At 49.4% G+C, this 9,192-nt stretch overlaps 1 protein-coding gene across 1 annotated transcript in view; it reads left to right on the top strand.

Moving 5' to 3' along the window:
- The window catches only part of GPKOW (G-patch domain and KOW motifs), a gene marked incomplete at its 5' end in the record, with an annotated part of 8,553 nt that extends 7,514 nt beyond the window's left edge, over positions 1-1,039 (top strand). The window contains 1 exon segment of the mRNA XM_027860080.1: positions 6-1,039. Within this exon segment, the coding sequence (XP_027715881.1) occupies positions 6-950 (945 nt within the window).
- Positions 1,040-9,192: the final 8,153 nt, after the last annotated feature.

The following is a 9,192-nucleotide window of genomic DNA, read 5'->3' as shown; positions in this document are numbered from 1 at the left end:
TCGAGGAGTCCGCGCGGGCCCTGCAGCCGGGCCCGGGCCCGGGCGCCGAGGCGGCGGCCATCCCGCTGCTGGCCCGCGCGGGCGGCGCGGCCGAGGCCCCCGAGTCGGCGGGCGCAGACTACGAGGCGGTGCCGGTGGAGGCCTACGGGCTGGCCATGCTGCGGGGCATGGGCTGGAGGCCGGGGGAGGGCATCGGGCGCACCTTCAAGCAGGTGGTGAAGCCGCGGGAGAACCCCCTGCGCCCCAAGGGGCTCGGGCTGGGGGCCAGCCTGGCCCCGCCCGCGGGCCCCCCGGGGGAGGCCGAGGAGGCCGCGGAGGCCGCGGGCCTGGCGCCCGGGAGGGCCGTGCGGGTGCTGGCCGGGCCCCACCGCGGCCGCTACGGCAGGGTGCAGGGGCTGGACCCCGACAACGCCAGGGCCGTGGTGAAGCTGGCCCCGTCCGGCCCCGTGGCCACCCTGAGCGAGCACGTGCTCGGGCCGGTCCCGGCCCGGGAGTACGAGAGGCAGGCCCGGGCCGCCGGCGCCCCCGAGCCGGGAGGCGGAGGGGCCCCCGAGAAGAAGCGCGGGAAGCAGCCCGCCCCCCACTGGCTGCGCAGAGACCTCCGCGTGCGCTTCGTGGACAGGCGGCACGGCGAGGGCCGCTACTACAACGCCAAGATGACCATCGAGGACGTCCTGAGCCCGGACACGTGCGTGTGCAGGACGGACGAGGGCCGGCTCCTGGAGGGCCTCCGAGAGGACATGCTGGAGACCCTGATCCCCAAGGAGGAGAAGGCCAGGGTCATGGTGGTGCTGGGGCCGCACCGGGGCCAGGTGGGCCGGCTCCTGGGCCGGGACAGGGAGAAGAGCCGGGCCCTGGTGCAGCTGCTGCAGGAGGAGGCCGAGGGCACCGTCCTGCAGCTGGACTACGATGCTGTGTGCCACTACGTGGGGCCTGTGGCCGAGGACTGAGGCCCCTTCCGTCTCCCGACCCTGTGTCTGCGTCTTCTTGGGGTGACTGAGGAGCGTGATGCGGCGCACGACTGGGCGGGGGGAGCCTCGTGTCCCCCTGTGCCTTCGGGTGGTCTTGGCGGAGCCCCCGGCGCCATCATCATCGTGCCTTGGCCTTCTGGGGCAGGGGCAGAGAGGACGAGGGGAGATCGCGGACCCTGCCTGCCGGCCTTCCCTTGGCCGGTTCCTGTTTCTTGTCTAAATAAAGATGTGTTTTCCAAAAATAAAAAATCTTAATCGCTGAGCGTTCAGGACAGGTCGCCAGGGGATAATCAGTCACAGGACATCTAGATGAAATGTTGAGGGGTAAAAAGCAGTGCCAGAAGGCCCTTCGTTCGTAGGACTTAAGAAGAAGTTAAATCCCTGGCCAGTATTCAGAGCCTGGAAATGTTGGTAATAGCAGTCCTTGCAAACTGCACCAGAGGGTTCACTGGCTCTGATTCCAGGTTCATTGTCAGAAATTAGTAGAGGTGCTGATATTTGAGGCTGTTGGGCATAAGACAGACACATCTCGCCTTCTTCATTCACATTCAGTGTCTAATACCACCCACACAGACACTGCTATCCTAGACAATTCCGTTACTCACTCAGTCCTCTGGATTTCTACGTCCCCTCTGAACTGAATTGATCCCAAGAGAATATCTTCTCTTTCCCCTTAGGGCTCAGGTTACACCACATTCCATGCAGGTATTTCTTTCTTCTTAGAACAGTTAAAGCCCACCACCCTTCCCCAAGATCACCTCTGTGCATGGACCCAGGTCCCTGCAGTCTCAGCTGGACTCGTTAATTCTATCCAACCCCACGTGGACTTGACATCGATGCCCCTGTTTCTACTCCAGGGCATCCTCTTCTCGTAGACATTACTGCCTCTTTGAATATTCAGCCAGCTAAATTAGCTCCCACCTGGGCTGTTTTGTGGAGTTTATGCTAGATAAATTAGAGACACGATCATAATGGCTCACAGCCTCCAATTAGAAAGGAGCCAGTTGAGAAGACAGTCCTATGCCAGCTCAAGTGAAAGGTGGTCTCGATTGCCAGATGATGCTGAGACAGCTGTTTTTTACCCGATTTGTTAAAAGGTGGTTTTGAGAAAAGGCCAGCAGAGAGAGGCATTGTCTAGACCTAGGTGGTCATGCTGGGGAAGGTTGACAGCCTGTTAGGATCCCCAGAGTAACGAGGGGCACACCCACAATGTGTAAGGGCTGCGTGCTATTTGCACTTGACACTGGAAATGGGAGGAAGGGGAGAAGGGGCAGGAAGCTGAAACTTGTCCATCCATCTCGGCTAAGGCCTGAGGACCAGCAGGACCCTGGTGCAGAGATTCTGAGGTTTGCTGTTGTAAAGAATGACCGTTGTGATCTCCGCCATCTCAGCTGGTGCACGCTGAGTACCTGGCCCCTTGTGTTTCCTTCCCCCATCTCCAGAGGGAATCCAGATTAACCACCCACTCACTGACCGCATCTTGCCCTTCTTAGAAAGGAGGGGAGTGGCCAGTTAAGGTCCTTCCAGGCTGTAGCGCCAGGAAGCTAGCTTGCTGCGTGAACTGTTGGCAGTTACCCATAAGTATGTAAAGCCATTGGTCGCTAAAACCGTCGCTGCACTGGCTTGTGATGATGACTCTGCATGGCGGTGGGTGGCAGCCTTGGTGCCCTTTGAGTTGAAGCTAATGAGGGTTGGGAATGTCCCCCGAATCACCCTGGGAGAGCGTGAGCGTCTAAGTCATCATCCCCTGGTCCGAGTGAGAGACACCTTGGAAAACAGACGCACGCTTGGGGTCCAGGCAGAGACGGAGCCAGCTTTGTGTGGGCTCCGGGATGCAGTGGGATGATACAGCTGCTGACTGGCCTCTGTGTCACCGAGTATCTGGACTTGGAGTTGCTGTGGCAGCTGGTCACCTGGCTGGGAGCATCTGTGCACCAAGCCCAGGTTCCTCGCGTCAGATCGCCCAAGAGAGGCCAAGGACACTGCTAGGTAGGAGCCCCAGAACGAGGGGGGAGGGCTGGGCTCTGCCGACCCTGACAGCGGATTGTGAAAGGATAGACTCGGGGACTGGGAGGATGGTGTTGCCCTCTACGGTGATAGGGAAGGGCTGGGGGAAAAGACAATGAGTTCTGTTTTGGACCTTCCAGTTAACACCTGTGACTCGTCCTGTGGATCAGACAGATGACTTAGCACTCAGTGAGCTACCCTGGGTGGAGGGGGTGGGGGGGTGGAAGAGGGTGTAAGTGGAAGTGATTCAAATAATGAGTGAGGCACCAAGCTGTGTGGAGGACAGTTAAAGGGCGAGGAAGGCTTGTGGTGCATGGAGGGCGTGGCAGGAGCTGTCCTCTGGGCTGGACTGGAAAGGAAGATTCTTAATTGAGTGGAAATAATTGGGAAGGACTGAGACAATAGGAAGGCTAAGTAGCCCAGCTTGGTTGACACCAGCCAGAAGATAGCAGTTGATCCCGAATGGAGGAAAAGTTTCCCTGGAACTGGAAAGTACCTGCTCACAATATGATACTACTAATAATAGCTAAAGTAAATTTGTGTATTCCACGAGATTTCGAGTTCCAAATTTTCTCCCCGTCTGTCCCTCGCCGCCCCAAGATGGCATGCATTCTGAATACTCCTTCCCCTAGTCTGCCCTCCCTTCTATCTCTCCCCGCTTCTCTTATCCCCTTCCCCTTCAGTTTTCCTATAGGGCAGGACAGATTTCTGTACCTCATTTCCTGTATTTCTTATTTCCCAGTTGCACGTGAAAACATTTTTTTAAAACGTGTTTTTAAAACTTTGGGTTCCAAATTCTCTCCCTTCCTCCCTTCCCACCCACCCTCATTGAGAAGGCAAGCAACTCAATATAGGTTATAGATGTGCAGTTACGAAAAACACTTCCAAAGTAGTCATGTTGAAAGGGCAGCTAGGTGGCGCAGTGGATAGAGCACCGGCCCTGAAGTCTGCAGGACCCGAGTTCAAATGCGGCCTCAGACCAAACACTTGACACTTACTAGCTGCGTGACCCTGGGCAAGTCACTTAACCCCAATTGCCTTAAAACAAACAAACAAACAAACATAGTAGTCATATTGTGAAAAACTAAGTATGTTTCCCTTCATCCTATCCCACCCCCCCCATTTATTCTATTCTCTCTTTTGACCCCGTCCCTCCTCAGAAGTGTTTGTAAATCATTTACTATTGACAAGCACTGACTTATGCCCCTTACGATTATGATCTGATTTGATCCTCACACAGGCCTAGGAAGTAAGGTCTATTCTTACCCCTATTTTACAGAGTCCATAGAGAGTGGAGTGGCGGTGGCAGAGGTGGGTGGTGCCAGGATCCTATAGATCCATCTCTGCCCCTCTCTGAAAAGCAGGAGGGACAAGAAAGGATCAAATGCTCTCTAGTGTACTCTCCCCTCTGCCCTGACACCCAAGGCCAGGGTGGATGCAGGGAACACTTCTTCTCCTGTCCTCAGTGATGGCTCTCAACTGATTAAAGTATCATCAGCAGCTCCCTCTTAAGACTGTGAGCTCCTTCAGGCTGGGATTGCCTTTTCTCCTTTGGCCTTCTTTTGTATCCCCAGCTCTTAGCCCATGCTTGACTCATAACAGACAGTTAAGAAATATGTTGTGCAGTCATCTTTCTGTCGTGTCTGACTCTTTGTGACTCCATCTAGGCTTTTCTTGGCCAAGATTCTAGAGTGGTTTGCTATTTCCTTCTCCAGCTCATTTTACAGATGAGGAAACTGAGGCAAATAGGGTTAAGTGACTTGCCCAGAGTGACACAGCTAGGAAGTGTCGGATTTGAACTCAGAAGATGAGTCTTCCTGACTCCCGGTGCTCTGTCCACTGTGCCACCCTAGTTAATCAATGCTAGGTGACTAATTTGCAAAGAGAACTTTGTTCTCCTTCTCCCCCCAACTCTTCAGGTCAATCTGAGGGAATACAATGGAGAGAGACCTTGCTGACCACTGAACAAGGCTCCTATTGGACGAATCTGCCCAGGGTGGCTGCATCAAGGACCACACAGCCCTGTCCTGGGATTCCCTGCTGTGTTGTAGGGAAGTCCCCCAGTACACACGTTCAGTCTGCTGGTCTACCCTTTCCTGATCAGCTGATGGGGGACGCAGAAGCCAGCCTCACCCATCTCCGCCATCTAAGCCAGATGGCCTCCCTGCCTCGCTGCCTGGAGAAGTGGGGGCCTACAGCTGATTTTGGCTCAGATAAAATCAGATCTTTCTGGAAAAGAGCAGAAAGGTCTCCTGAAGGCGTCAGAGGGCAGCAGAGTAATGCACACTTTATATATTGGAAAGCCCTTTGCTTCCGCACTATCTGGAACCAGAGGTAACCCTAAGTCTTCCTTGTGAGCTCAAGGTCCTCTCTTATTATTGTTTTTTTTTTCATTTTATTTAGAATAAACCATTCCCAAAGGGTTCTCAGAGCTCACTGGCACCAACGAGACCAGTGCAGGCCTCTTCTCTCCTCTCCAATCTGACAGAGAAGAGGGAAAGTGGGACAGACTATTTCCTTTCAGTCACTGCTAGATGGGGGTGGGGGGGTGGGGAAGAAGTTCTGACACCCAAGGACCTCTGTCTCGTCCTCCATCGTCCATCCCCCAGGAGGGTTCCTTCCTGTTTCAAATAAGTCCTTGTTTGGAGTAATTTCATAAGCAGTCCCCAGGGACTTCCTCCTTCTGCTAAGGACCATCGATAGCTCCACAGCCTAAGACCGCTCACAATCCAGGGCTGCAGCAGAGTTCCTTACCCAGAATCCTGTCCCTCACTTGAATCCAACTTGCTTGCATGTCATGGCATCACCAACATGGTCCTCTTTGAGAATGAAAGACAAATGGCGGTCCGCACCCAGAGTCCTCAGGAATTCACTGAGCCTCTTTTATGATACCTACAATCCGTAGGCACCCACAAATCCGTTCTATGGAGGGAGGACATCTGCCTTACCTCTGTGGATCAAGCCTCTAATGGTGAATGAGCAGTCAGTTACTCCCTGCCTCCACCCCCCACCCCCACTGACCTACTCTCCTGTTCCTCCTCCTTGCACAGCTACGGGCAGGTTAAGAGAGGAGAGGTCTGGCATCATTGGCACCGGCAAGCTTTCAGGGCCCTCTGGATGGAGCCGAGAATATGGAGGAGGAAGGAGATAGAGCAGAGGGTGTGGGTGGGGATGGTGACGTGAAGGCAGGTCATGGAGGAGATCAGTCCCAAAGATTTTTTGTCCTACAGTGTCCCTCACTGCCCTTTTTCACTTACTCTGAACCCATTCTCCCTCCCATGGTGATGTCCGGGATCCAAGAAAGTGGTGTTTCAAATCCAGATCAATTTTAATGGTGCACAGGTAAGCAAGATAATTTCTAATAATGTCCTTTATTTCTTCTTCATTTCATTTACATTCTTCTTTTTCATTTTTGATACTGGTTATAATGTGGTTTTTCTCTTCTTTTTGATCAAATTGGCTAGTGGTTTATCTAATTTATTGGTGTTTTACAGCTCCTAGTTTTATTTATTAATTCAACGGGGTTTTTAATTTCAATTTTGTTAATTCTTCGGTTTTCAGGATCTCTATTTTACTGTTTAATTGGTTGGTTTTAAACAATTTGCTGATTTTCTAATACTTTTAGTTGCCTTTCCATTTCATTGATCTATTCTTTTAGTTATTTGTTATTCAGTTTTTAGAGAAATAAACTTAAATGAAATAAATATTTACAAAAATATAAAATGCCAATCTGACAGAACAAGAAATAGAGAATTTAAACAACTTAATTTCAGAGAAAGAAATTGGATAAGCCAGAAATGAACTTCCAAAGAAAAATTCCAAGGCTGGGTAGATTCAGAAGTGAAGGCTATCAAACATTCAAAGAACAATTCATTACAAAATTACATAAATTATTTTTTAAGACAGCAAAATAAAGGATTCCACCAAATTCCTGGAGTGGCTAGGTGGTGCAGCGGAGAGAGTGCTGGGCCTAGAGTCAGGAAGACCTGAGTTCAAGTCCAGCCTCAGACACTTACTAGCTACATGACCTCGGGCAAGTCATTTAACCCTGTTTGCCTCGGTTTCCTCATCTGTAAAATGAGCTGGAGCAGGAAGTGGCAAACCACTCCACTACCTCTGCCAAGCAAACCCCAAATGGGGTCACAAAGAGTCAGACATGACTAATGAACTAAACAAACCAAATTCCTTCTATGACACAGACGTGATCTTGATATGCAAACCAAGGAGAATCAGAAGAAAAAAAGAAAACTTTAGACCAATACCCTTAATGAACACAGAAGTAAAAAATTTAAATAAAATAGTAGCAAAGAGGCTAAGAACAACATATCAGAAAATATGATACACTCTGACCAGGACTGATTTGTACCAAGAATGACTATTAGGAAAACTATAAACGGAATGAACTGTATTAATAAGAAAGTCAATAAAAATCATATGATCATATCGATAGATGCAGAATAAAAACTTTTAACAAAATCTAGGGGTGGGAAACCTGTGGCCCCGAGACCAAATGTGGCCCCCTAGATCCTCAGGTGCGGCCCTGTGACTAAATCCAAACTTCACACAACAAATCCTCTTAATAAAAAGATAAATAAGTAAAAGGATTTGTTCTGTGAAGTTTGGACTCAGCCGAAGGGCTGCACTCGAGGACCTAGAGGGCTGCATGTGGCCTCGAGGCCACAAATTCCCCACCCCTGTACTACACCCATTTCTGTGGTTTTTTTTAAATAGAAAACATAGAAATAAATGCACCTTCCCTTGAAATGATCATAGTTCATTTCCAAAAGGAACCGTTATATGTCATGGAGACAAACTAGAATCCTCTCCAATAATGAAACAAGGTGAAACAAGGGTGCCAGATGCCACCATTTCTACCCGACCCAATGACAGGGACACTGGCTATGGCGATGTGCCAAGGAAGGAACTTGGGGAATAAGCAGAGGTAAAGAAAAAAGCCAAAATATCGTTTGGTTCACCGATGATGTGACCGTGTACATGAAGAAGCTGGAAGGTCAACCAAAAATTAGCTGAAACAGCTTCAACAAAGCAACAGCGGAGGTTAAACGAAATCCACACAAATCATCAGCATTTCCAAGTAACACCAGCAAAACCCAGGAGGAAGACATGGAAAGAGAAACTCCATCGTAGAAAACTACAGAATATATAGAATACTCGAGTCTGCTTTCCGAGACACACATGAGAATTTTATAATCACGACTGCAAAGCACAGTTTGTAGAAATAAAGACAGAGCTACAAAACTGGAAAAATTAATTGTTCATGAGTAGGATGGTCCAATATGACAAAAACAACAGTGCTACCCAAATTCATTTACTGAGTCAGTGCCATACCAAACTACCAAAGAATTGCTTTATACCTCTAGAAAAAAATAAAAATGAGATTTCTTTGGCAAAAAAGGTCAAGAGTGTCAAGAGAATTCATGAAAAGAAACAGGAATGAAGGGGGCCTAGCAGTGCCTGATGCAAAACTATACCACAAAGCTCTAGCTATTAAAGTAATTTAATGCTCATTTTAGAGAGGTCAATCCAGGGGACAGATAAGCTACATAACATATGGAAATAAATGCATCCAATACTCTAGCATTCAGTAAAAACAAAGACCCCAGCTACTGGGGGAAAAGGCTCCCTGCTTGACTTGCTGGGATAATTGTAGAGCAATATGGAAGAAATTAGATTGATGCAAAATCTTCCTCGTGCAAAAAAATTCCAAATACATACATGACCTAGACAAAAAAGAATTAGAGAAATTGGGGGGAAATTACCTCTTAGATCTATGGAAAAGAGAAAATATCATGACCAAACAAGGACCAGACTGGATCACGGAAAAAAAAAAAAAGAATAATTTTGATGACATAAATTAACAACTAACTATAAGGACCAAAAAAATCTTTGCAGCCACTTTCTGTGATAAAGGTCTCATTTATGATACGTATAAAAGATGATGCAGACTCTGTCCACAATGACACCTAGCAGCCCCAACAGGAAGCAAAGAGGGAGTAGGCCTGGGACAGAGGAGGCTGCCATGGGGAACCCCAAACTGGAGTCCACCTTAGAGACCACCCAGCCAAAACCTTCGTGTTATACATTGTACATAAACCTGTGGAAGCCGAGTGACTGGCCCAAGGTCATACAGTGAGTCGGTGGCACAGTATGGATTCCAACCCCCATTTCCAAACTCCAGATGCACCGTTCTCTC

This window comes from Vombatus ursinus, unplaced genomic scaffold (assembly GCF_900497805.2).
Source record: "Vombatus ursinus unplaced genomic scaffold, bare-nosed wombat genome assembly UNPS02014175.1, whole genome shotgun sequence".
Taxonomy (NCBI): Eukaryota; Metazoa; Chordata; class Mammalia; order Diprotodontia; family Vombatidae; genus Vombatus; species Vombatus ursinus.
This window is presented reverse-complemented; position numbering and strand designations above follow the sequence as displayed.